Source organism: Labrus mixtus, chromosome 7, assembly GCF_963584025.1.
Source record: "Labrus mixtus chromosome 7, fLabMix1.1, whole genome shotgun sequence".
Taxonomy (NCBI): domain Eukaryota; kingdom Metazoa; phylum Chordata; class Actinopteri; order Labriformes; family Labridae; genus Labrus; species Labrus mixtus.
Window position 1 is genome coordinate 21418627 of NC_083618.1, and position 27942 is coordinate 21446568.

At 41.4% G+C, this 27942-nt stretch overlaps 1 protein-coding gene across 1 annotated transcript in view; it reads right to left on the reverse strand.

The window, feature by feature from the left end:
• Positions 1-225: 225 nt before the first annotated feature.
• fer1l4 (fer-1 like family member 4) overlaps positions 226-27942 on the reverse strand; it is a 30441-nt gene continuing 2724 nt past the window's right edge. Inside the window, exons 2-49 of the mRNA XM_061041223.1 lie at positions 27607-27662; positions 25061-25149; positions 24835-24934; positions 24607-24701; positions 23430-23474; positions 22993-23160; positions 22840-22900; positions 22591-22722; positions 21454-21516; positions 21281-21365; positions 21039-21204; positions 20060-20240; positions 19698-19884; positions 19294-19373; positions 18742-18861; positions 18433-18499; positions 17877-17980; positions 16856-16964; positions 15981-16314; positions 15392-15524; positions 14582-14682; positions 14357-14444; positions 14137-14253; positions 13890-14042; positions 13454-13649; positions 13160-13284; positions 12300-12434; positions 12015-12188; positions 10811-10921; positions 10542-10703; positions 10176-10362; positions 9806-9918; positions 9553-9669; positions 9311-9353; positions 8732-8832; positions 8383-8517; positions 8172-8300; positions 7899-8026; positions 7637-7807; positions 7163-7317; positions 6741-6922; positions 6534-6619; positions 6331-6429; positions 4959-5076; positions 4263-4386; positions 3635-3939; positions 3180-3280; positions 226-2377 (exon numbers count right to left, since the gene is read on the reverse strand). Of these exons, the coding sequence (XP_060897206.1) occupies positions 2197-2377; positions 3180-3280; positions 3635-3939; positions 4263-4386; positions 4959-5076; positions 6331-6429; positions 6534-6619; positions 6741-6922; positions 7163-7317; positions 7637-7807; positions 7899-8026; positions 8172-8300; positions 8383-8517; positions 8732-8832; positions 9311-9353; positions 9553-9669; positions 9806-9918; positions 10176-10362; positions 10542-10703; positions 10811-10921; positions 12015-12188; positions 12300-12434; positions 13160-13284; positions 13454-13649; positions 13890-14042; positions 14137-14253; positions 14357-14444; positions 14582-14682; positions 15392-15524; positions 15981-16314; positions 16856-16964; positions 17877-17980; positions 18433-18499; positions 18742-18861; positions 19294-19373; positions 19698-19884; positions 20060-20240; positions 21039-21204; positions 21281-21365; positions 21454-21516; positions 22591-22722; positions 22840-22900; positions 22993-23160; positions 23430-23474; positions 24607-24701; positions 24835-24934; positions 25061-25149; positions 27607-27662 (6212 nt within the window). The 3' untranslated portion in view covers positions 226-2196. The remainder of the gene's footprint in view (positions 2378-3179; positions 3281-3634; positions 3940-4262; positions 4387-4958; positions 5077-6330; positions 6430-6533; positions 6620-6740; positions 6923-7162; positions 7318-7636; positions 7808-7898; positions 8027-8171; positions 8301-8382; positions 8518-8731; positions 8833-9310; positions 9354-9552; positions 9670-9805; positions 9919-10175; positions 10363-10541; positions 10704-10810; positions 10922-12014; positions 12189-12299; positions 12435-13159; positions 13285-13453; positions 13650-13889; positions 14043-14136; positions 14254-14356; positions 14445-14581; positions 14683-15391; positions 15525-15980; positions 16315-16855; positions 16965-17876; positions 17981-18432; positions 18500-18741; positions 18862-19293; positions 19374-19697; positions 19885-20059; positions 20241-21038; positions 21205-21280; positions 21366-21453; positions 21517-22590; positions 22723-22839; positions 22901-22992; positions 23161-23429; positions 23475-24606; positions 24702-24834; positions 24935-25060; positions 25150-27606; positions 27663-27942) is intronic.

Consider the following 27942-nt stretch of genomic DNA (forward strand, 5'->3'; position numbering starts at 1 on the left):
GCATGAAGGCATTGCTTAAAAACTAGAGCTGAAGGTGATGAAAGTGCAGTTTGTTTGGGATTTTATGGATGTAAAATCAAAATAATTGACAATTAAATGTTTCGCTGCATGATGGTGCTACATTTAAAGTTGTGATTTACAGATGAATCAAGTTATTACAGTTTATCCTGATGAGAATTTGAATCCTTGATGCTTTTGGGACAACAGGGGGAAGTCTCTGGTCTGTTCTCTGAGGGACATAAACAGTTGAAACAGTTTCAAAGCAATCATATGTAGTAAGTAAATTAACCAATGTTGTTTGAAGGCAGACATTTTTTTTCTGCAAAAAACCAAACCAATTCTCCTCTTACATCATTTCCTTTCTAATCTCCAGTGCAAAAAGCCGCCGCCATCATCATCTGAGTCTCAGAGGAAACAATCAGAGCGAGCCTCTGTAAACAAAACATTCCAAACTACTTGTCAAATCAGCCTGCAGACGAGGATGAAGTCTGACACGCATGAGTCAGTTCTTTCTCATTAACAAGAAATTAAATTATCTCATTTTGAGAAAACGGTCATTCCTGCTCTCCAGAGGACGATCCCTTCAGACTTAATCAAACCCAAACATCTCTCCTGTAGGATTCCCTCCTGCAGAAAAATCTTCAACATTTTAAGAGCAACTAAAGAACCTTGATGTTGCCTGTAATAAACACTATGGTCTCTAGGGGGCGCTTTAAGACTTAAGATTTAATAGGGTATATTTACGCTAAATTGTAACTAAAATTCAGCAGCTTCTCTGGATTTAATCATTTAAATTATTTTTTTGGTCGAACATTTTCAGGAGGAACTTAAAATGCAACATTATGAATGATCTTCTCATTTGTGTTCAAGACTAAGATCACACTGATTGTTACTCACTGAATTATTTTTTACACTCTTTTCAGTGTCACATGACAGATTTTAATACATTTTTATTTATTTATTCAAAATCCATAATTCAGTCCAAAAAGGATCACACTTGTACAAGTCTGTATTTTGACTGCAGTTCTAAGTCAGTGCAAAATCTGAATACACATATACATTGATTTATTCATTATTCTTCTTTCTCTCAAATTTAACTCCACAATAATAATCCATCACCAAACACAGATTATTCATTTAGTGATATTGTCATACACTTAAATCTGGAGGTGCTGATATAGAGAGTACATCTATATACACAGTGAAAGAGAGTTTCAGTGAAAATAAATTGATCAAATGTAAAATAAGGCTCAAGGTGGTTAGCGAGGAGGTTCTTGGTTCGAATCCCAGTCCGACAGGAGCCTCACTGTGGAGTTTGCATGTTCTCCCTGTGCATGTGTGGGTTCTCTCCGGGTACTCATGGTGCATTCATGTGGTGTCGGACACATCGGAAAAACTAGTTTCCGAGTTGTAAAATCCACATGAAAGCTCAAGTGGGAACAAAAACTCGGTAATCCCATCTCGGAACTCGGAAAAGAATTAGGTGCCCGACTTGCCGACTTGACATCAGATGGGGGGCAAAATATGTTTTGTTAATATTAACAAACGTTTTAATAATCAACGTATTGCACATAAACTTTTTGTTCAAATTCCGACTTTCCGAGCTGAAATCATGTGAACAAACTTAAGTCAGAAGAACGACTTGACAACTTGGAAACTTGGACCACCCGAGCGGCACATGAATGCAGCATCAGGCTTCCTCCCGCAGTCCAAAGACATGCTCGTTAGATTAACTGGTGACTCTAAATGTGAATGTGAGTGTTGCCGGTTGTCTGTCTCTATATGTCAGGTCTGTGATTGACTGGCGTTCAGCCGAGGGTGTACCCCGCTTCTCGCCCAATGACTGCTGGGATTATATCCAAAAGGGTAAAGCGGTACAGATAATGGATGGATGGGAATATAAAATATAAAATGTGAGTTAAATCCACATGAATGTGTTCAGTAATTTCCTCTTGTGATGGACAAATGTGACAATAACCAGATCTCTCATTATGCTCCAATGTCCAAAGGTGTTTGTATTTAAACAGGCATGCTGGGTAATGTAGTGCAGTTAGTGTAAACACATCAAATTAGTTTAAGTGATGTTTAAATCTGAATCATACTCAATAAGACTTCAGTCCATATTAAACTGGATCAGTTCAGGGCTAAAAACCTGAGACAGTCTATCACCAGAGACCAGATTCCCCGCAGGTCTCGTCACCCGTTGACCATGAGGTTGGAGATTTGCTCCGGCAGCGTGTAGACGATGAGACCGAGGAAGAGCGTGAGGACGGCGAGGATGACGAAAGCGATTATGTATTTCTTGAACTTCTTCCAGATGAGGAAGATGAAGGTCTTCAGCGGGTTGACAAACCAGTTGAAGCTGGTGGTGGGGCGACTGGAGAGACAACAAGAGACCATTTACACCTGAGTTTTTAAAGGTATCCACAGGTTTGTTCAGATCATAGTTTAGAGAGTAATTTTATGATAAAACGAGTACATTTCAATATAATTGATGTACTTACAGGTTATGTAAACACATTCAAATATTCACTGTGAGCATTTCTTGAAGATTTACTCTGTGCCAAAGTATTTAAAGTTTTCCACAGTTCCAACAAGTTCGCTGTCAAGTGAAACCGGCAAGATTTTCACTTGACGGCCAACAATAAGAACCTGTCTTTGTCGTGCTCACTTTTAAGAGTGAACACAGTGAACGAAGTCCCAGAATAATGGAGGAATTTATCAAACCTTCTTACCAACAACTTTTATGTAAGTCTCGTTGTATAGAAGAGAAAAGCAGCTAAGCTACATGAAGGAGACATGAGCAGTTTTCACATTTTCAATTTCAGGAGGACAGCCCCTGAAATTCTGCTGACTTGGTCATTCTCACGTGTACCTCACAGCGGAAAAAATTACAGTATAAGATCAATTAATAGAACTGCAAAGTACTGTATTTCAATTCCTGTAATCAAATTTCTTCTTTAGCAGAAATGTTTCAGATGCTGGTATCAGTAAAATGCATACTAGAAGTTTCTGTAGGGATTTTTTTACACTGCTGTCACATAATAAGGACGGTGGATTTTGAGAATCACACAGGAGGTTTTTTGGAATTGTCAGTATCATTAACAGCAAGTATAACCAGTTCAATTATTTATATAGGCCCTGACTTGTTAACAGTGTGAGTGTGTGCATGTACATACTTAGGTTTGTCCAAAGGCTCTGGCTCTTTCCGGGCTCGTCCCGCAGGGTTTGCCTCCGCTTGCTCCAGTGTCACCAGCTGAAGCTCCGCCTCCACCTTTCCCTTCAAACGCACACAGTTATGATGTCGGTTTTAATATCACCACAAATAATCAAACTAGAGTTTGAATCAGAATTTAAATTTGGACATTTCCTGTACAAATGTTTTGTATCCCAAGCCTAACAGGAATGGGAAGCATTTGATTTAAGCTGCTTTTACAATTTTCTGTTACAATCACTATTTCATTCTCAGAAAGTATGCAAACTCAGACATACTGTAGAAAAAAAACATAGAAATCACCAAACTAGCAACCTAATACCAGTTTGGTTTAGAGTTTAAGGATGGCATCTCTATGGAGTTAGTATTCTCTGTTAACACATGAGTTTGTTTGGCAGCCTTTTTTTTTTGTTTTTTTACCATTAACAGGTAAGTGTTGCCACTGCTGTCAATGTACTCCAGGTCCTCCTTCTTCATATTTCCCCTCTTGTCCTTCTTTTTCTTCTTCTTCTTTTTCCCCTTCTTCTTGGCCTCCTCCCTCTCCTTCTCCTCCTTCTCGAAGTCCTCGGCCGTCTTAAGGCGGGTTAACGGCCACCAGCCCTTCATCTTCTTTGCACGAAAGATGGAGAATCGAGGGCTGGCGCGATCCTTGGCCATGTCAATCTTACATTTACCGGATGTTTTCGCTGGACGCACCATGTCGTACAGACGAAACTCAATGGCACCTGGAAGATGAAGAAACAAAGGGCCAATTGAGAAGAGGATGTAAGCATCTTAATTATTACTTTATCTCGGTAAAGAGCTCCGAATATTTTGGTCTTTGTGAAGTTGCTGGATGCCATGATGATTCCTTTATACTGAATTAAGATGGTGCATGAAAAACATTTAAAAAAATCAGAAGATTTGAGGACTTCTTACTTTATCATGTCTCTCATGCATGTCTGTTTTAGTTAAACTCTTTGATAGAAATCTTGTTTATATTGGAAATTAGAACAAATTATGAATCATATTTCACAAATAAAAAGTCCTGTCGGTCATCATGGCTCACCCAGGAAGTCATTGGCTGAGATGCGATCGTAGTCCCAGACCTGCAGCGACATAACAGCTGGCTGTCTGAACTCTGACTCCTCCAGAGAGAAGAAGGACTCCTTCTTCTTAAACACCACCTCTTTCTATGGGAACAAACAAGGAAAATAGTAAATTCTGCCACTTTACAAGGAAACAACCATGTGCAGAGGCTGTAGCCCCTTGAGGCGAGCCGCTTTCTTTAATCTGACCTGTGGCGCCATTCCTGCAGGTCATTCCTATTACCTCTACCCAATTTTAGACACTGTCCACTGTCCTGTCTCTACAATAAAGGCATAAAGGGCCCAAAAAGAAATCTTAAAAAAAGAAGAAATCTAGCAAGTCGCTGGTTTCAGCTCCTATTACATAATTTTCAGCTTTTCTCTTTTCAATAATTAAAAAAGCAGGGGTTTGCTAGTTGCACAAAAATAAATACTTGAAAGCATCCCTTTGAAATTTCCAGGCAGCAATTGAAATCATCTTTAACAATTGTTTTCATTTCATAGACAAAACAAATGACTGCTGCATTGTAAAAATAACAAGAGGAATCATGAAGACAGAACAAGTGGTATCAGCAAAAGTATAGGAGCAAAGTTCGGGAGGGCACTATTATCGTGAAATTAAAAAGTTTACCAACAGTCTGTCCAACTGTGTGTCTGTAGTGTATGTGTGTGTGCACCTCAGTAGGAAGGTAGTCAAAGCGAAATATGAATCTCCAGTTGAAGTTTCCTTCTCCAGTCAGAGAATTGAAGTGGACGTCTGTCTCCTGTTTGTCTCCTTCCAGTCCCCTTATCCATCTGCAAAGACAACAGCACAAAAGCTATTGAAAGTAAATTCAAGGTTTTCCTCCTCCTCCTTTACATTTTTGTATCCTCAATATATACATAATCATGCTACAACTCCCAATATTTATCCTGCCACAAACCGGAGGAGCCAAAATAAGGGTTTCTTACACTACCATTATACTGTAGTGTTTTGATGTGACTGATGGGTTTCACTGTTAGACTACAGCTCAGATTTACATTTTAGTAAGTCTCTGATTAGGTCACACCTAATCAGAGACCACCATGTTTGCCATAACTGTAAGTCTGGGGCATTTGGTTTTGAGTTACAATAGCATTAGAAAAAAATCATGTTTCAAAAGTTTCACTAATAAACCTGTGTAAAAGGCTCTCTGATAATTTCTCATCTCAAAGACTGGTCTGCTGCTCCAAGCTCTCCACACTAAGTAGGAGTGTGAAAAAAGACCTGTTTGAGTGGCTCTTTAAAATCCCTGTTTCAGCCAGCAGGGGCACTAGTGAGCTTGAAACACTTACACACCTGCAGATCCCGTGTTGACAAGTTATCTAAAAACTTTACCAGAGGGGTTTGGACATGATTTTAGCATGACTGAAAGCATTACCATCAAGGGACCTCAAACATGTCCCATTTCTGCTAAGTAGGTACCCCGTTAGTGAATGTGAAATAATAAGTCCTCTGTTCGATAGGAAGACAAGTACACACAGAGAGACACACACTAGGAGAGATCACTAGGGAAGATGCAGAACTAATCTGTGTGTGTGTGTGTGTGTGTGTGTGTGTGTGTGTGTGTGTGTGTGTGTGTGTGTGTGTGTGTGTGTACCTATGTGGTGTGTGTGTCTATCAGTGTTTTAGTACTCTAGTCCTGGACTCTGACTCAAGTTGGACTGAAGATTTTTAGGACTAATGACTCAACTTGAACTCAAGCACTAATGACTCTGTCTAACACTTAACTGCATTTGGACTTGGAAGACGGAGAGGAGGACTCAGACTCATGAAACCATGAAGACTCACAGATAATGAAGAGTTAAACCTTTGCTAAGAAACATTTTACATCATTAAATAAATAAATTACTGCGCTAAAGGGGATAACTAAAGCTTATCTGGGAACTCGGCTCAGACTTAACATTGAGGACTCGGGGTCAGGTAATGGGGACTCATCTCGGACTTGGACTCGAGACTTGACTCGGGCTGTGTCAGGACTGTGATTTGACTAATACACTGGTGTGTATAAGTGTCTGTGTGATTCTAACCCCTTAACGTAGATATCTGAGGATGGGTCACCGGTGAATGGGTTGACGTCATCAAGAAAAACGTCATCAGTGTTCCAAATGATCACACGCAGCTCGTACCTGTCGTCATGGAAACAACAGCAAAGGTTAAACATGTCTGCTTTTATATTCTACTCGACTGTACTCTGCTGCTCTCAACTTGACTGTACTGTATGTTGACCTACTGTTCAGGTTTGCGGGGCTTTATGTCAACAGGAGGCGGAGCTGGGACGTCAGTAGGAAACATGTCCACCCACATATGAAGGTAACCCTGTGACACACACATATATACACACAAACATATCACACACTGCTGATGACCAGAAGCTATATGCTGACATTGCCACTGTTGTTACAGGCTGAGTACTAGTTATTGTTTGTGTGATAGTTACCTGTGGCAGTCCAGGGTTGTCCTGATTTATTAGGGATCGGATCTCCACGTGTTCTTGGACCAGAGGAACAGCTCCTGGGATGAACTCTTTCATTTCCCCCCAGCGCTGCAGCACGCTCAGGGCTGAATGTTCCTCCATCTCTGCTTCCTCCTCTGGAGTCCGCTGGTTCTTTTTCAGAAGAGCTGACACAAACAAACACAGAAACACAACTTATTAACAAAATGCAGTCACTGTTGATCATCTTGTTATATCTGGTTTAACAGGAGGTTCCTAAGGTATGAGGGCAGCAGCATTTAATGACGCATGATACTGTTTTTATGTCTGCAGAAGGAAATTTATGGACTGCTTTCATCAACTTTGCTCATTATTTTCATAAAAAAAGGCACACATAATGACTGCATCTACTGGTCTGTCTTTCCTACCTTCAGGTACTGCATCAGGTGGGATCTTGAAGATTTTGTTGAGAACTTTGACTTCAGACGGTCGGTACTCTGGAGACATAATGCCGTTCTTCCTGCAGAGCTCTGCCAAGATGGCCGACGGCTTTTTGGCATCCCGCCACTTATTGTAGCCGTCACTTGAGAGAAGAAAGGGATACAAAAATCTACAAGTAAACATAAAAAGGATTGGCCTCTCTTCTGACAAAGAACATGGCACAAACAGTAGTTACCGACCGTACCATTGGACCGTTGGAAAAAGTTGCCCATATTAGTTTTGCTCAATGGAAGAAGACAGAGATGCGTTGTCCATATTAATATACAGTCAATGGTTCAAACAAATTGTGATTCTAGCATAGTGTAGTTCTGATTCTTATATGATGAGGTTATGGTCCATGTGTCTCTGTTTATGGACTAATTGATGTTTTGTTATTTGTTGCATTTAGGTGATGTACTAACGCATCATAGTAAAGTGCCAGACCGCAGCTGGCTCTGTGGCGGCTGTAGAACCGGTTCTCCAGGTCGACTCTTGTCTCCCCAATGACGTCATCAGATCCCAGCATATCGTGATCCATCACTTGGATAACCAAATCCGTCTCCAGGGGGAAAGAAATGTTGAATTCAAAGACTCTGAAAGACAGTAACAGACATTCAGAAAGTTAGACAGTCTGGAAGACAGAAAGTCAGAGAGGGTCGTACAGGTAGACAGACAGGTACTGACTCTCCAAATGTTGGGTTGAGCTGTTTGGGGATGTATCGATCCACGGTGTCCTGACTCTGCTCTCCAACGTTGACCACCAGATACGGGTCTGCTTTACCATTCGGGTCTGTTGGAGTCAGAGTGGTGGCCTACAGGACAGAAGTTCAAGAGTATGAGTCAAACATTCCCACAAAAGGGAAGAATGCAATTTAAACAAGTGAGTGCCAACTGCAGTATTTCTAAGCATTGTTTAATTTAAAAGCACAGTAAAACTGGTGAAAGACAGACAGGTACCTTAACAATATAGACTCGGACCAAGACTTTAATTGGTGTGTTTTTGGGGATTCCATTCGTGATCCGACAGGTTGTGTCTTCTTCGTCTTCTTCGTCTCCCGAATCAATCGGATAGACCAGGAAAGACCCCTGACCATGAAAATAAATTATTAAAGAATATTCATTTACAGGTGAAAAAACAAACAAACATAAAGCCTGCCATCCACCGTACCTTGTATCTTCCCATGAATCTCTCCTCGTCATCGTCGTCATCATCCTCACCGCTTGCTCGGCCTTTATACAGCGGAAAGATCCGCAGCCAGTCCTGAAACTGACTGAACTCTGACTCCAGATCACCTCCGTACAACTGGAGCACACATACAAACAAAAGCAGAAGAAGAAAAATGCAACACTTATCTTTACTCGATGTCGATAAGACTAAAACTAAGAGACAATGTGCAGAAAAATAAAACATAGTTGCATTAGCATAAGAAACATTCACAAGCAACACATCAGATTCAGTGTTCTTTCGTTGATGGTGCCAGTGCTGCCTTCACTCACAAACTGGACTGGACTCACACCTTTAGTGTAGCAATCTTCTTGCGTTTTGGAGGCTCAATTTCCACCACCACCATTTCCTCCTCCTCCTCTTCAATATTTCCCATGGTCATAGTCCCTCCATCTGAGCAAAAGAAGAGAACATCATCAAATCTTAACTAGATAGACAAATACAGAAACGACGAGGCGACGTCTGCAAGCTTGTTCAGGCAGTCAACTCGAGCTGCACTCATTTCACACCTGGCAAGCCTCATTCTCAACAATCACCTGACAACACCTTCTTCCAATTAGCGGTCTATTTAAGCTGCAAGACTTCCAGTCTCTCACTCTACTCTTTCATTGCCAGCTCTGACCTGCAGCAGTACTGCACTTTTGCTAAGCTCCACCACCACCTCAGCATCCACCTGTGCGCTCCGACTGGAGGGTATCATCCCATCACTCCTCAAATTTCTGCATGTAGATTAAAACTGTGAGGAGTGATGAGGTCGCTAAACACAAACGATGATCTGCTGCAATAAATATTTGAAATGATACAAACGGGATTTGTCTGACTGAAATGCTGTTTAACGACTGTTATGTCAAAATAGTAGTTCAAACTCTACCTTTATCTGCTTCTGCCTCTGCCATCTCCTCCTCCTCAACAGCCTACAGACAGTAAACACATCAAACATGTTGAGTTCTAGAGGAATGGAGTTTAGTTGTTTATTACTCCATATTATTTAATACTTCCATATTTGTCATGTATTTATGCATCATACTGAACCCATTTAATATGGGTTGTTTTACATTTTCTGCCTTTAATGAAGTTGCACACATTTATTCAGATGGTAAAATAGTGTCTCACTTTTCTCTCCAACTCCTGCACTGAAGCATAATATTTGGACCACCAATCCAACTCCTCCTGCTCAGGCGGCTCCTCCTCTAACTCCTCTCCTTTGTCTTTAAGCTTGTTCAGAGGACCCTGATAGGGCAACAAAGTTTAAACGTCAATGCATCCTTTAATTATGTCTGTCCAAAATCTGGTCGGAGTTAGGGTTAGGGTATTTGTTTGACATCACACACATTGGAGAGAAAGTTGTCAGTATTAAAATACGTACATTAAGCAGCTTGATGGGGTTGATAGGAATCTTTGACTGAGTGATCGACAGACCGCTGAGTCCGATATTCTTCACTGTCGACAGAGGTCTGATCTTCATTGAGTTCTGATTTGCTGAAAAGACGAAGATAGAAACTGTCCATAAAAACTTTAGGAGTAAAGTCCATTTTATCAGAGAAGTGAACTTAAAATAGCTGAGCACAGCTGTGGAAAAAAACATCAGGTCACAAAGCTTCAGTCTGCATGGTGAAGTTGGGATTGCTCTTTGCAAGTTTAATGTCAAATATGGAATAAATGCCAGATCATTTCAGCCCTTAAAAATAACCATAATATAAGCAATATATGCTGTCAGATAGATTTCTAGATATTACCTTTTGGTTTTGGTTTTGGTTTTTGCTCTTCCTCTTCCTCCTCAGGCTCCCCCTCAAGCTCAGCAGGGGCATAGGCCATGAGGCTCTGGACGACGTGCGTTCCGACAAGAGCGAGTCGACCAAATGCTCGCTGCTCCACAACGAACAATGTCAGAGGAGGGTGGAGGTAGGCCTGCTCTGGCAGTTGCTGATTGGACCAAACAAATGAAGAAGGAGGAAGACAGATATTGGACACTCACCATGACTTTGCTCTGTATTTATACAATGGATCAACCAGGTGTGTCCACAGCTGTCTACATTTATGTAAGCCAGATCTCTTGACCTTAGTAAAGATAACTTCTGTCTAAAATCATCACTAATACTGACCACGTCCATGTAGAGGACCAGCTCTTTGAAGTTTGGGTGAGTCTGGTAACTCTCAATCTCTTCAGACTCCAGCTGTCGTCCGGCACACTCCACCTTTACCATCGGCCGCTCCACCTCAAACAGCTGAACCCGTTTTAGCTCCCTCACACCCCAGAACAGCACCTGAATGCGCACACAAATGCAAATGTTACTCCACCCATCACCCACCAGGCCAATGTCCGAAAAACACACATACATATCTGCAACACTAAACCGTCAGTGTTAGCAACCTCAATCCTGAAGGTCTTCAGAACAGGTCGGACTCCGTCCGGGATGAAGTAACATCTCTGCTCCTCTAGGTAGGTCAGTTCTTGCGGGTCCACACTGCTTGGTAGAAGGGGCTGCAGAGAGTGAAATGATTGTTTATGATAGATTCCCGGTTTAATTCATTCATACATTTTTTTGTGGTGTTCCCAAAAGTTCAATCTTTGGCACTTTACTTTTCAGTCTGTACATGCTGCGTATACTGTATCTTATCATCATCCACATATTTGACTTTTTTGTGTATCTAGCCAAATTTCCAACTGGATGTATTAGATTAAAAAAAATACTGGAGGATGATCTGCTTGTTCCTACACATTGAACATAGCAAGAACACAACCCTTCTCAAAGTGGTTAATGATATTGAATTATATTTGGTTACTGAATCACATCCATTCTGCTACTACTCAACATTTGTGCTCCTTTCAATTCGATCTCTTCATTGAGAGGCTAGAAATGTTGGTCGGTGGTTGAGCATAGGTCTAGTCAATAATATTCACACTTAACTCTTAATGGAAATTCTATTCATAAAGAGTTTGAATTTGATGTGGTGTTCACCAGGGTCCAGTCTTGGGTCCTCTACTTTTCTCTCTGTACAATCCTCCAGTATATCTCCAATCTCTCTGTCTTTAGACCAATTTTTTTATGTATCTATTTTGAGGCTTTTTGCCTTTACATGATAGGATAGTGGATAGAGTAGAAAATCGGGAGAGAGAGTGAGGAATGGCACTCTGGAAATGAGCCGAATCTAGGACCTGAACCCAGGCCGCCAGGTTGGAGGATTATAGCCTCCGTTTATATGGCACGACGCAAACACAAGACTATCAGTTTTACATCTTTAGACCAATTTGGAACTTTAACTAGAACACATATGTAATACACTGCGGAATAGTACCATACTAAGTGGCTTTCTAACAGAGAAGTCAAGCGCTGAGAATTTTCTCTAGGAAGCATTCACTCACCCCATCACTGATTTTAAGGTAGCCTTTTCTTAATAGTAGCTATATTAGGTGGGACATATGTCTGATAGAATGTACAGTTTATCTTCCGTGTCTGCACTCCTGCCAGTGTCTCGTTAATGGGGCCGCGCTGACCGACTTCTCTTGTGGCTAATACACTTACTATTGAAGAGTACCTCATACAACCCCACTTCAAGAAGAACTAACTATCTACCTCTCCAAACTTGGAGTAGTCCAGCTCAATGAGCTCAAAGGCAGCCAACAGCTCCCCAGCAGGCACCTTTCCCATGCTGATGTCATAGAAACGCAGGTGGGGCTTCTTGTAGTACTGCTCCACAGTTTTAAACTCCGGCTCAGCAAAGGTTCGACCCAGAGGCTTGGGAGCCCCCTGTACCCAAACACACACAAATAAACAAACAGCATCATATCACTTTCTAAATGTGAAGAAAGAGCTGCAGAAGAATATGGAGGAAAATAATAACATTAATGCGGAAATTACCATTTGGTCTTGGTCGTAGATGTTGATGATTATGAGGGGAGGGTCTTGAGTAAGATCCTCCTTTGTTCCCTCCAGAAGAACTCTGTCAAATAGCAAACACTCGCACCAGGCTGGAGACAGGGTGCTAGACATGACCTGACAAGACAAAAGCAACGCATAACATAAACAACGTATTAAAGGGGCATTACACAGATTTATAAACATTAAGTTCAATTTACCAGTAAAGATTATTCAGACGCTTGCTGTCCATGCTGAATGCGCTAAATATTTAATTCTTTGCTCTGTGAATTTCAGCTTTTCCTTGTGAACAATATGACATCTAGTGCTTTTGTATTGAAGGTGGACAAATGGAAGTGTGGTGCTTTGTATTGACAAGTTATTGATTCAAATCACAAGAAATTGCCCATGCCTTGAAGAGCGTGCTTTTGTACCTGTTTCATATCAGAAAAGTTCATCAAAGACATGGAAATTCAAAAGCCACCACAAAAGGCTGGAGTTGTAGAATTTGTTAGAAAAGGGTGATTTGAAAATAAAGACAGTTCTTGCAAACCAGAGTTAGATTAGTTTTATGTAAGCAGACTCATCAGAGCGATCATAAGAATTATGATTAACAACAATCTATTTTTTACTGTCTGACTACGTTTTCTTCTACAAGGACAATTTATTGAAAAAGAAAAGAACACAGATGTGGTGATACTGAGCTTTAAGGACTTCAGAATGTATCACAGCAAAGTTATCCTATATTTGTAAGCAAGATTTGATTGGTTCTATTAATTTCTAAGAGCAATCAATGTATGTGAAATCACAAATTCAATACTCTTTTCCTGGAATAACAAAACCAGTGCGATGGTTGTACCTACCCTGGTGACCTGACACTGAGTTCCGAAGACAACCTTGGCGAAGGGATCCGATAGGCCGTTGTCATCAGCAGCCATTAGGCCACGCCCCTGATACAAGTGACATCGTAGCTGGTAGTACTTGCTGTCTGCAGAGAGAGAAAGGTCACAAGTCAGTTTTCTTGTGAGTTACGGTAAAGCTTAACAAGTCCAAATAAAACATGTTCATTTTGAATGTCACCCCATCTTCTCTAACTCCTCTAAGTAATTATCCCCGCTGACACAACACAATGTGCCAGATTAGGCTACTTGACCCACCCTGGCAGGACAGACTAACAGGTAGCTTCCTCTTCCCTGCATGGACCAGCCTCTTCTGTTCCTCCTCCTCCTCTGCATAGACTGGCAGAAACTCCTCTGGCAGGCAGGTAGTGACCTCTTTACTGTACTTTCCAAGACCAAACCACAAGTAGACCTCCAGCTTGGCAAAGATTTCACTCGCCGAACCTCCTGGAGACTGGAGAGACAGACAGAAAGACAACCAGTTTAGACGGAAAGGTATCATTTGTTCATTTAAAGACTTATCAGCAAGAATCATCAATGATTTAATGGACCAAGAGGTGATCGCTGATCATTTTAGAGATGCAACTATGAACTGTGAGCGTAATCAATGATTTGAGAGACAGAACATGGGGTATCACCAATGGGAAGCTCGATCAATTATTGTTGAAACAAATGCCAGTGGTACAATGGTTACCTTCATGTAGAGGGTGGTAAGTCGCCCACAGTCCCGGCCTCTTTGCTCTTCAACCAATGAAAAAAAGATGGAGTGGACGGGGATCCTGACATAAGCCAATCGCTTTCTTCCAGTAAGCAACCAAAGAAACACGTCTGGGATGATATTCTGGGGCTGGAGGGAGGGCAGTTATGGAAACTGGTGTCAGACCTCAGACAAACTAAAGGCAACCATTGACGGACTTGTGGTGACTTATGGTACCACTGACCTCTTTCGCTAGCAGACGAAGTCTCTTAAGGAGTTTCCTGCTATCCATTAACCGCTGTTTCGCTGTTCGCCTGGTCATCCTGCGTCTGGCCTTCACTGCCTGTCTCGCCAACAAGACCTGGAGACAGATAGACCAAGAGGCAGGTTACAAATAGGCAGGTCGATGGTGTCAGGTTGAGAGGCAGACGGATAGAAAGAGGGACAAGTAAAAACAGGCTCACTAAATTTTTCTTGATAAACTCCCTTCTGCATCTGTCCAGGTTGTTGGGACGGGACTGAGATTTCCTGTCCGAGAAACCACTGAACTGTCTGCAGAGAGACAGATGGCAGAGAAGAAAAAGGGGCAGACGATTGATTAGATGGGACGGAAAGAGAAACACAGGCATAGGGACAAATCAATCAAGTTAGATTTGTTCCTCTCAATGTTTTAGAGAGAGGAGACTTACTTGCAGGAAGCCACAAACTCCAGCAACACCTCCAACAAACGCTCCTTGACGTTACTCCTGGGTCTTCTTAAGAGACGCTCCACCTCATCAAGACCGATCTCCTACAAAAGAAAAAGAAAAAAAAGTGGCCAAGGAGTAACAGTTCTAATAAGGATATTGTCTCCAGACACCCTCTGAAGGAGACTAATTTTGTCTACTTATATCCATAATCAAATTTTCGGTCACTTGCGCCATATTGTAGGAGTAAAGATGTTCTCAATGTAATCTTTTATTGATGGTTTGGAGCAAGCTGATTACATGGCTTCTAATTTTTATGGTATTGGACAGGATTTGTTATCAAAAGTGCTCTGGTTTTTAGTTAATAGTCAGAGCTGTGTTGTTCCCTCGTCTTTAAGCAGGCTTTGGATATATGCACGAAGAGCAAAAGCCCATTGGCAGTCATCTTACAACAACTTAGCTTTAATAAATTGTCTATTTAAACAGATATCTGCATACAAGAGCAGCTTACAACACACTCTTAGACATCATTTGAGTATTGGTCAGAGATCCCCTATGTCTAAATGCTGTCTACAGGGGAAGCCATGAAAAGTTGGCCATTGCTCCCAGTAGCGATATCATCAGCCAATGGGATCTGAGATGCATGGCCCTAAGAAGATGCAAGGATCTCATCTGATTGACTTTACAATTGACACTCCAATTTAGCCAACTTTGAAGTAGACATATCTACATACATAAGTTTAGAAACACAGACCTAAAGAGACACAAGTACATTTCCTAATAAATGGAATCCAAAAATCAGTTGACCCTCACCAGTCTATCGGCCATCTTGCTGAGCAAGTTAGCCTGATAGAGTCGAAAGCTGTAATCTTCAAACTGACTCCAGACAAACAGACAAGGCTTCGGTTTTGAGGAGGGGGGCTGGAGAGGAATACACTGGAAAGACCTGAGAAAACAGACGCACAAGCAGATGGACAAACAAGAATCACTGCCTTGTCATGATAAATGGTAAATGGACTACTTCCTTTGCAACCGTTCTTGAGGGAGTGTATGTGATTTTGGATCTTGTTGAAGAGGGAAAGACCCTTAGTTTTTGGCCACAAGTTGGTGCCAGGCAGGAGGTAAGACTAAGATCAATTCAAGAGGTAAAGGAACATTTTGAGGATTTCATAAACCTATACCTGTTGGTATAGTTGGTACACCATCTCAAGATTTTACTGTAAATGTCCCTGAACAAACTGGAGATTATCTGTCACAATTGACTTGGCAAGAAGTAGTTAGATGTTAGAAATGGGGAGATGGATGTCTCAGCTATCTTATTTGGCCAACCCAAAGCTGTGGTGCCAGTGTAAAATGGTTTGTTTGTGTAAAAGTTTGCATTGTGGGTGCAATGGTTAAATACCTGTCATACTCAGTTGGCTCAGGTCTCAAAGCATCAGACAAGGACTTGTTCTCAGGTTCAGGATTCAGCACCTCTTCTTTGTCTAGCTCCTCCTCAGACTCCAGTAGACCCCGGGCCTCCTCATTTATATCTTCCTTGCTCATCCTCAGCTCCTCCTTGCTCATCCTCAGCTCCTCTTTGCTCATCCTCAGCTCCTCCTTACTCATCCTCAGCTCCTCCTTACTCATCCTCAGCTCCTCCTTACTCTTCCTCAGCTCCTCCTTGCTCTTCCTCAGCTCCTCCTTGCTCTGGCTCTTCTTGGATCTCACAACCCTCACTGCTTTCCCAAAACTCCCTACAAAACAGACAACAGCTGATGGATCTCGGGGTTCTGATGCCACACCCAAATTTACATCCTTTAACCCCCAGATGCCAAAAGGGTCTGGCTCAATGATGGCCTATATCCAGTGTAGAAGTAAGTTTTACCCAAAGTAGGCCCAAATGCATCAACTTTAACTTATTGGTAATACATTTAGCCCTAGTCAACACATCCATCCATCCATCCATCCATTAGCCAAAGCCCTGTTTACAGCCATTTTGGACCCAGACCCAACTCAAATGTGGTTCTCTAATACAGCAAAGGTATACAGCACACAATGGAGTTTTCTTTCTCTTAACAGTGGTAAAATGTTTTTACTTCCAAATTTTAACATTTGGTGGTTAAAGGTCTAAATGTCCTATAAACACTTTTTAGCACTTATTTCAAGTGAGTCAATGCAGCAAAATGGTGCATAATGGATTAGTCCGAAATAAAAATAATTACTGATAGTGTCAGCTCTTGTATCATGTCTGTAAACTAACTAGGTCCCACCCAGGACAGAAAATAAACGTCTTACCAATGGAGAGCTCAAAGGTCACTGGCCTGTTTCCTATGCTTGGGTCCATCATGGTGATTTCAAACAGAGATGCAAACAGCAGAAAATCCTCCTTCTGTCCCAGAAAACCCTGCAGACAACAACAAAAACTTGAAATACTTCAAATTTACAGAGTTGACTGAAGATCAAATCAGAGTGTTAAAAAGTTGACGATTCTTGGCCTAATTCACCAAAAGATTAGGTGGCTAAACCTGTCCAAATGAATCATAAAGGGTCTTATCTTATTCACAAAACTAAAAGGGTCTGCAAGAACCCCTAACTGCTCTGCAGAGTAAACAGCATCAGGCATTATTAGGCATGCGCAGTAAGAGTAGAGTAGTAGGCAGTATCTACAAGAGATTTCATTTGTAAACTTTCCTCTGATCAGAAAAACAATGATGCCTCTGTGTGACTTTAAATTAAATAATCTGCAGGCTATATTAAGTCTTAAATATTACTTTGACAGCGGCATGACACTTCACCAATGCAGAGAAAAGGTGCAGACAGCCTTTGTCCACATTCAGACGCTACAAGTGCAACTTTTCGGGCATGTTTGCACCTGAATATCATTCAGCGCTTCATGAATTAAACCTTGGACTGAGCAGGTAGGGGTAGCAAAAGATGCAGAATTTTATGAGCTAATAGAGGCCACAATCCATTATTAGTTAATCGGGCCTTGAGTCTGAGATCAAGTAAGTACATCCTGTCATTTAGGAAGAAATAAGTTCAGTTGTTCTTTTCTATGTAGATGACATTCAATTATACATTACAAATTAAAACAAGGTCATGCTTATAAGACATACATTTTGTGCCTTGACAAACATAAATAATGTCACATGTTTCCTGACAGTAACCCTGTAATGACCCTGTAGTGAATTTTCAGTAACAGAAAAACATTATGTGATTGTAAGTATTTAACAAAAGTAGAAGTTGACATCACAAAAAATACAGATTATTTAAAATAATTTGTCATTGTGATGATGATGATGGTGATGGCACTGACCTCAGGGAATGGGTGGATCTCCTCGATCTCAACGGTGACAGCCTCTGGTACCTCAACTGCTGCTTCTCCTGAATCGCCAGCCAAACCGCCGGCAGCAACAGATCCTACAGTAAAAACAATAAAACTGATGAATAAACCAAAAAATTGTTGAGTTCTCCAACTAAGTTTCCTCAAAAAAGCCTAGCATCATTTTAACAAACTAAACTTTGACTCTGGAATCTCCAACAAAGTTTGAAATACAACCAATAGACACTAAGAAAGATAAACAGACGGCTTTGGATATCTTGGAAGGTGATATTACAATCTGAACGAGCAGGGCTGCTAGTTACCCCCTGCTTCCAGTCTGTTTGCTAATCTATTTTAAATAACCATAACCTTTGTCTGTGCCTGGCATACAGGGAGGACATCAACATGCATCTTTTCAGAGACGTCTTTGGAAAAAAACAATACACTTATTGTTTCTCCCAACATCTTAACATGATGACAGCAAACTACATCCCCCGCTGAGTTTCAGATTTGTTTCTAAATGTCTTCAGCTTCCCCTCAGTAGGCTGACCTTGCTGCTTCTCCTTCTTGCCGCCAGTCTTCTTCCTCATTCCCAGCTTCCCCAGTGCTCCTTTCATCTTCAAGGACACACCAGAACAAGTCACATCACAGTCAGATGAAGACAAATGAGATTCAACAACATTCAAGTTATTGTGATATTGCAAAGGTAAAAACATCCTGACTCCCAACAGATTATTCAAAAGTAGATAACTGCTGATTAAAACCAACATGTTGTTCTGATTAAAAAGTTGTAACATAAACTACAAATCTTAACAATTCTGCTCCAGTTGACAGTATGAAAACAGAAAGTAGAAATTACCTTCCCCAAAGCGGCTGTGTCTGTTATAACGGCAGAGGGGGAGGAGTAAACCTCGACGCAGAGAGCGATGAGGATTCGTCCACGGTAGAAGATTCCTTCACCAAGACCCTGGTTCAAAGCCTGGAGAGGATACAGAGTTAGTCTAGTCCAGACCTGATGCGTTTTGTTTCGTCTGTCTGTGTTTAGTCTTCATTAATACATTGAAGATGCAATAAAAAGGTAAAGAGTTTAAAAAATGAGGACGCCCAGCCACCACCATCGGACTGTGTCGTCGCCACGACCCCCGCTGACCTCATTCATGCACGGCCTGCTTCGACCTCCACCTCAGCGGCAAGTAAGTATGGACAACAGGAACTCAAGGAATACGAAGTATCGCTATACAAATAATGATTGATTGATTGATGGATGGACGGATGGATGGATGGATGGATGGATTGATTGATTGATTGAGCTGTTGGCTGAATCTTCTCCTTTGACTTTCCGGGGTAATAAATAGTGTATTAACTAAAAGGTAAATTGCTGATTTAAATAGTTAGATCTGGTCTGATTTACCTGGTGGATGTCTCCAAGAGTGGAGTTCTGAGGAGACCCGTACAGGTTGACCCAACATGGACCAAAGGTGGGGTTAAACCCTGCAGACAGAAAGATTTTTCCCTTTTACCATGCAGATATAAAAGCTGGTATTCAAGTGATGCCACAAACAAGTACAGGCTGTGTCTACTGTAGGATGGACATGTTAATAGACCCGGCTTGAGGTGATGTTGAGTCGAGGGATGGACAATTTACAGCATTAAAAAGAAACATTAAAACCTAAAGAAGTTAAAAAAGGGCAGATGCTTTCTGAAAAATTATCAAATGTTATTCCTATTATAAATACAGGGAAATAAAAATTAAGTCCTGTTTCAGATGAAGACTGTGTTTCCCTTTTAGGTTAGCAACTAAATTATAGGTTGTACCATTCCTGGTAGGGTCCGAAATCTGCTGCAGGTCCAGGTAGTGCGTGACCAGGGCAATGTCTCCCATCTTTGCATCATCGAGAATCTGGATTCTGATTCGCTGAGCCATAGGAGGAAACTGCTCAATGAACGAGATTTCCTCGTTCCAGACGGGACAGCTGGTGGCGCTGGCGATCAACGTCTCCCCCTGCACACACACACACGAACAGACACAAGGACACAAAGTCAAATCAGAGATCGTAACGAACATGATACCAAAGTTGAAGCATCGATCAAGTGTTAAAACAACAACTACGGACTTTGTCAAAGAGCGTATAGGTCCTGCAAGAAAAAGTCATACAAGGTGACACATGTCTGAGTACCTGCTGACCAGCGAAGGTCACTTTTACGTAGGGATCAATGAAGACGGTTCTGTCAGTGACCTTTGACACCTTGGCCATTAGTCCTGCGTCCATGGTTGGCAGATCCTCGGCTTTGTAGATCCGGACTCGAAATCGAGCCCATGGACGCTCAGAAGGAATCCCTCGAGGAAGCAGCAGGTTCCTGCAAGATGAACACATCAGGACCCCGACCCAGTGGGATCAGCAGCAGTAAAAACCCCCTCATCATTTATTATTTGTTTACTTTTAACCATCAATCCTGAATCCATACTGTGCGATGCAGTGCGGTGTGACGCCTCTACAGTGTTTTAGTTTTGAGCCTTTAAAAAATGCCCAAATATGATTGTTTTATGTTAAGTTTCAAACAGATTCCCAGAACTCTTTTGAACATATTCATTAAAAAGGTCGGACAATGGTTTTGGCACAAGGGCCACAGTAAGTGTGGACAAAATATTTTTTCTTTAAAGAGAAGTAAAAATCAGAATAGCTTACGCAGAGTGCAACAAGTGTCCTACATGGTTCATCAACACCCATCTCAGACAATGGCTTGATACAATCCAGAACCAGTGAGATTACTTTAAGGCTCCTGTGAGGAGTTTTTATCTGGTTATGAAACAGACTCAATAACGATGCCTCCACATGAGCTACAAAAGCAAACAACCATCAACGACAAAACTGATGATTTCTATATAGGATTGTTTTAATGCTTTCCGCTGTCACAGGGAAGATGTCAAACAATGGGGGTTAACATGTACTATAACTCTTTTCCACAGGGGGGCGCTCAAATAGACGCAAATCGAATGTTCCTCATGTTTTCATTTTCATTTTCTTAATTGAATCCCTCATCGTATTTTATCTGTAATGTTACTTCTATTTGTTTTGGGGGTTTATTTTGTTAAAAACAGACTGAAATAAACTAGTACTACTTCAGGCTGTTCATCAAGTGTTTTTCAGGACTTACTTCTCTATGTCCTCGCTGGCTCCAGATGACGAGGGAGGCAGACTGGGCATGCTCAGAGCGTCTCCCTTCATCAGCACATTGATACTGGCCTTGACGTAACCCTTGATTCCTGACCTGGTTTCTGCCGGGTCCACGAGAGGAGCCCACTTCTGGTAGAATCTGTGGTCTGGAGATATGGAGAGGTCAGAGTGGACAATATGTTGATCGAAACACTTCAGTATGAGCGGAACTGGTGCTGGTACCTGGCTGGTTGTACACGGTGGCGATGTCGATCTTAAAGGTCCCAATGTGGGTCATCAGGAAAGCCAGTTTCCGCCTGTGGAACACCTGAGAAGGAATTACATCACAGGTGTTCAATTTGGCCACGCCCACACGTCTTACCATGGTAACAGAAGTGAAATAAAGTGGAACTGACCCTTAACTCGATGACTTTATCAAAGAGGATCTGTGGGTCCTCCTGGAACTCAAACTGGAAATTCTGAAAGAGAAGAGATGAACAGCTGTACGATACTTCACCTTATTGTTCAGTACATTAGTGCACTATATCAAACTTTATTTTATTCTTCTGACCTTTACTGATCTACAGTGTATCCTTCCTGTACTGTATTTCTTTGTACAGTTCTGTACTGTTTACTAATGTATTGTATTTTACTGCTCTGTATTAATCTGAATTGTCGCTACAGAGACACTTTATACCTGCAGCTATAGCGCCACTTAACAAAGCTAGCACACACAAAATGATGCACTTCAACAATGCCAGGATATCTTCAACATTTGAGTGAGTGTCTGTGTAAGGACTTTGGAAAGACCTGATGTAATCGACGATGTTTGTTCTAATGTATCCTGTCTGCTCTTTTGACCTTAAATTTGTATTGTTATGTGTTGTATTTATCTTTGGAACGCTGAATCTCCAAATTTACAATCTATAACAAATTTACCTTTGAATGTTTTTTTCCAGTTATGTATATCGTATTCCTATCAAAGTATAACTATCCTTCTGTATGTACGGTACTGGCTTCTCTGTCAACACCGCAGCAGCCAGTATGTCCTCCTTCTAAGTTTAGATTCTGGTCCTGAATGGTCTGGATTTGTTTTGACCAGAGCAGGTAGGCGCTTTTAAGGAACCCCCACACGGTTGTTTCAGACACCCCTCGACACCCTAAAAACAGCAAACCAACAGGTGTTGCAGCGATGGAAGTGGGAAAGAGAACTGGTTCAGATAGAAGTGGTTGTACTCGACCTAAAAAGCCTCTGCATGTTTCTAATAAGCTCCACGAGCAGAAACGTGCTCAAACTAGGATCAATATTGGAGATGCTTTTGAAAAATGGAGAGAGGTTAGAACACAGAAAGGTTTACAGACCGATGCAGAGCTGGCTAAACACTGAAGCTTCAGTGACCGCTACACAACTTGCTGCATGCACATCCACTCTAGAGAGGAGGGGACGGGATGAAACAGCTCTCTTCTAAGTTTTACATTTGGACTGCAGTACCCATTTAAAACACTAGGTGTCATAGCATATTGCTCCTTTAACTTTTTATTATCTACTGTACCTCGTTGTAAAAAGGACAGTTGGTGGACTTCTGCGTCGCTGTGTGTTTTTTCTGCTTTCCCACTCTGATGAAAACTGCAGGGTTGATGTTTACACCGACCAGCTTCTGAGCCTCCTGGATGTTTACATTCACCTGTTAAGACACACATACATGCATGCACAAACACGTGGATGATAACACCTGCAGGCTTTACAGTATGCCACATGGAGTGTTACGTGTTGGCTGTTATATGTGGATGGATGAACTCACCTGGAAGCTCTTGACTCTGGGCGATGCTGAAGTAACGTTTTTGGACATCGGCCTGCAACGACTACGCGCACATGTACCATACACACAAACACATAGTTCAGTTATAAGAACTCAGGTAAACAGACAGACGGACAGGTAACAAGATCACCAGACCTGAGCAGAGGGGTGAAGATGATGTTTGAAGCTTCCAGGTCCATGAGGTCATCATCAAAATCGTCATCATCATCATCATCTTCATCTCCTGATGAAGCCCTGACCAGGCTCCGCCCCAGACGCCGGACCTCTCTCTCTAGCTGACCTGGGCGAGTGAAAGTCGGTCGACTGGAAGGGGAGAAAGACAGAAATAGGGTGACCCCCAAAATAATCGGTGACCTTTGTTTTTATTCTTATATGAGAACTAGAGGGATGGAGTAACATGACATCTTCTTTAACCAGGTGTGTCAGAGGTCTGGGCAGTTTGAGGTGCAGGATCATGTGTTGGTTTTCACACTTCTACTGATGCTTTCCCAACATTGTGGCCAATATTAAACAAACAGTATCCATATCCAGGTTAAAAAAAAAATTAAAGGAGGTGTGATATAACCTCTCACCTGTCAGGTTCATCAAATGCTTCATTCCTGATGACCAGAGCTGACCTGAGGATTAAGCGTGGAGGAGAAACAAAATGTCACTAAAGAATGAATTGTTCAGTTTGGTTAGAGTGCCCTCTACTGGCCTGGAGGTATGCACATATTTTCCAAACCTACTAAATGCTAAAACTTTCACACTGCCTAATATAAGTTGTCTGTTTTTGCACAGTTTTGCCAACAGTTCCCCATGGTGCTACAATCTACTGTAGATTGCAGTCAGATTTCAGAAAGTTGATGTGTTAAGTGTTTTGTGCGTGCGCCCCATGCATGGAGGCTATAGTTCTCCAAGTGGGCATCCCGGGTTCAAATCTGACCTGTGGCTCCTTTCCCTGCATGTCATTCCACACACTCTCTCTCTCTCCTTGATTCTTGACTCTATCCACTGTCCAATCTCAAAATAAAGGATGAAAATAAACCTTTAAGAATGTAAGCACCTGAGAGGGAGTGAAGTTTGTTCTGAATATCAGCAGCACTGCTGTGATTCGGCCTGCTGCCTTGTGCCTACGTCCGAGTCACATCAGTGCATTAATTCAGAACAAACAGCATCACTCCCTTTTGTGTTATACTGCATTAACACAGCAGCTATACAAGCGGAAATAGTGGTAAACAGTAAAAATCAACAACAGATTATTCTTTAACTCAACTAGTTCCACTAAAACTAGACTGTTGCCAAGCAACCCAAACACTCTATTCTACTGCCCTCTTACTACTCTGTTGGTGTCCATGGTTACCACAGAGCAGCTACTTTTTGAACACAACATGAACATTTACTTGGATGTTAGATTCATTTGTATCATGAAACCAGTGAAACTAGAGTCTGATTGATTATTTAAAAAACACTGTCAGCTGTAAATGTACTTAATAGTTCAACCCACTCGTGATTCAGACCAACTCGAAAAAGAAACGCCTAAGAGCATGGTGAACAAAAGTAACATCAGCTCCCTGTAGTAGGCTACGTGGCGATCTGCATGGACCATCACCTTTCCCAAGCACACTGAAGTTTAAATTGCAAATTGTATAATTCGAGTCAAATAATAATGAGACCGTATTCTGACATAAAAAAGCATTTCTGTTCACGTGTTTCACCAGTTGCTTCCATAACTCTGGAGTGTAAAGATGTTTCTGGAAGTGATCTTACTCATCCTCGTCTTCAATTTTTAGGAAGTCGAGCCCCTCCCAGCTTCCTGCTGTTCCCTCGAGAGGATGATACCGAACATCCAGCTCTATGTAGATCTATGAGGAAGAGACAGATGTCAACAGGCAACAATAATAAAAACAGAGTGATGGTGTATGTGTGTGTGTGTGTGTGTGTGTGTGTGTGTGTGTGTGTGTGTGTGTGTGTGTGTGTGTGTGTGTGTGTCCTTACATCAGTCAGGCTGTAGTTGGCGTCAGTGAGTGGTTCCCTTAGCAACAGCCTCCCCGAGGTAACAACATGCTGGAGACTGATGACCAGCTTACCCAACAATCTACACACAAACAAACACAAAACACTTACCTCATAAAAAATAACTTTGTGTGTGTGTGTGTGTGTGTGTGTGTGTGTGTGTGTGTGTGTGTGTGTGAGTGTGTGTGTGTGAGTGTGTGTGTGTCACCTGTTGGAGAAGACTTTACTGCAGTTGTAAACACTGACGGACAAAACTTCTTCCCTGATCACTTTTCCGTAGTGAGGCCAACGGAATTGCTGCAGAAACACAAACACACAAATATAACAAAAAAAAAAAAAAAGATTTTTTTTCCCATAAAAACACAACTCATGCTTTTCCACATTCATACAAACACACACACACACACACACACACACTGGTCACACCTGAAGAACAAACAGCAGTCTGACTCATGCACAGAGAAACACATCAAACAGAGGTTACAGTGACTCCATCATGTGGCCTGTCAGCAGCGTTTAAGTAAACAGACGTGGTGATGTAGTGTGTGACGAGGCTTCTGTTAACACATGTCGCAACCATATTCAGTAAACGATAATTAGTATGCTAACATGCCCACAACACAATGCTAACATTAGCATTTAGCAGGTTTGATGTTTACCTTGCTTAGCCTATTGTCTTATTTTAGCCCGTTAGCATGCAAATACCTGCTGACTAGACCTTGGGCCAGGTTCCAATTTGAATACTTAAATACAACTTAATAATATTAAAAAAAAATACTAAATGTGTGCCGATAAATGTCAGGATTGGGTATATGTCTCCAGCAGTTTGTGTTGTATTATTCATAAACTTCGGTTTTTGGGTTTGATGAAAAATACAAAAAAGATAACATGGGATGGAAATGAATTTTTGTGTTTTATTTTTCATTGTTTTCCTTTGTAACTGTGATTAAACAATAAATGATTGGTTGTATTTACATGGACTTGAGTATCCCAGTTATCCTGAACGTCATCCTGATCCAACGTCATCTTATTCAGGAAATGATGTTTACATGCACACAGAAACCTGGTTATTCATATCCCCGTAGACATGAGAAATACTATTTTCCTGGTTTCTGATTACTGCATTTTATTTGCACAGGCGCCTTTGATTTTTGAACACAAACCGCAGAGAAAAAAGAGACCACCGTGGCTGCAGACTTAGCACAATTAAATACTAATACGAGTAGCAGATATGGCTCATCCAACTCATTTCCAGCTATGGGAAAGGCAAAACTGAGTTTCTTATTCACTCCAGAAGGCTCTCTCGTTTATGCCGCCATGTGTTTTTTGTGCTTTACATCACTGACAGTAGCAGCACTCTACATGCACAAACCCCCCAAAACAGGATACTTAAAAACCAGATCAAAACAGGGTACTCAAGTCCATGTAAATCCAGTCATGGGTGGCAAAAAACCAGTATGCTAAAACTAAAAAGGGTGTCCTACTTCAGCTCGTGCATTTTTTATCTAGTCTGCAAACCAACATGACCCACAGTCCTCTACATAAAAGAATGTGATCTGACACATGAAGAAGTTTGATTAATAATGCATAGTGAGCAGGCATTGTGAGGGGAGATATAAAGCCAGAGGAAGAGTGATAAGAATATGTAAAACTTATGAGGATTAAATCTCTAAGGGATCATGGATGTTCTCTCAAAACCTCATTGGGATCCATCAAACAGCTGTTTGACATTTCAAACTTTATTTAAGTGTTTTTTTTTCTGCATGACGTGCTTATCTGAAAGGATTATTTATTTTTCCTGATGGATTTCTTCTTTGGGAGCCCAGACAGTCACCATGAGTTCACTAGAATAAATAGAATCAGGTCAGCTGTAGGTTTGAGTGTGTCAAAGGAGCGGTCGTGTGTGTGTGTGTGTGTGTGTGTGTGTGTGTGTGTGTGTGTGTGTGTGTGTGTGTGTGTGTGTGTGTGTGTGTGTGTACAGTAGGAGTGGTACAGTTTCCTTATCAGCTCCATTAAAATAGTTTCAATCTAAAGCAGGTACACAGCTACCTTCTGTAACACACACATTCCTTCACATACTTACACCCCAAACACATGAACAAAAGACAAATACCATTTTTGATTGGCTGATTCGGCCTTTAAGGGTTGCACGATGTCACAGAGAACCAGAGGAGTCTGGCCATGTACACATTTGCAAATACGATTGGCGTTTGCAATTTTGCTGTTTGCTTTATCGACAAAGTAGATGAGGTTCAAATTAGGGTTGTAAAACAACAGTAAAGGATTTCACTCATAACATATTTAACCAAAAAGCATCAAAAATGATCAAACATGAACTATCTCATTCAAAGCAGCTGTGAGGATCTTTCTGTTTTTGTGGATTTTGGCGCCCCCTGTGGACAAAGTGTGTAGCCCTGGTAATTCAGATTTGGTAACCCTTAAAAGTTAGACCTGGATCACAGTGATCCAGTTATTCTGTGAACAACAAGGTTAAAAAATTAGCTGGATGACGTGATCCTCGGCAGAAAAAAAGTGGATTAATATACAGTATGTGGATAATTTTTATACAGATTAAAACTTTTGAACCACCGCTCCGAGGTTTTAGAGCAGACAGAGCGCTGAAGACTGAGGGGTTACTCTGACACACTTCAAGTGATTTGAATTAAACACCATGTTACGGCATCATAGTCCTGTGCAGTGCTCTGATTGGTCAGAAAGTGTCCACAGTGGACAGAAGAAATGTAGTATACTGACCTCGTTGAAGATGGCCAAGTTCTCACACTTCAGGACTCTGGTTTTATGGGTGAAACCTGAACAAACAGACAAACAAACAAACAGACGTGTGACATTAGCAATACTCTCAGCAGCTAACAGCTAACTTTTACTAAAGAAAGACTACCAGATGCCTTAAACGAGACAAAAAAAAAATCATATTTGTAACATTTGTCACTTTTTTTTCAGCGGGGGAAACATTAAGTTAGGAACTCTTAAGATGTTTCCATAAAGTAAACTTTCCCAGAGAGCTGAGACTACATTCAGTGTCAAACATTAGTACAATCATGAAGAATTTGATGTTTTTATATTTCTATT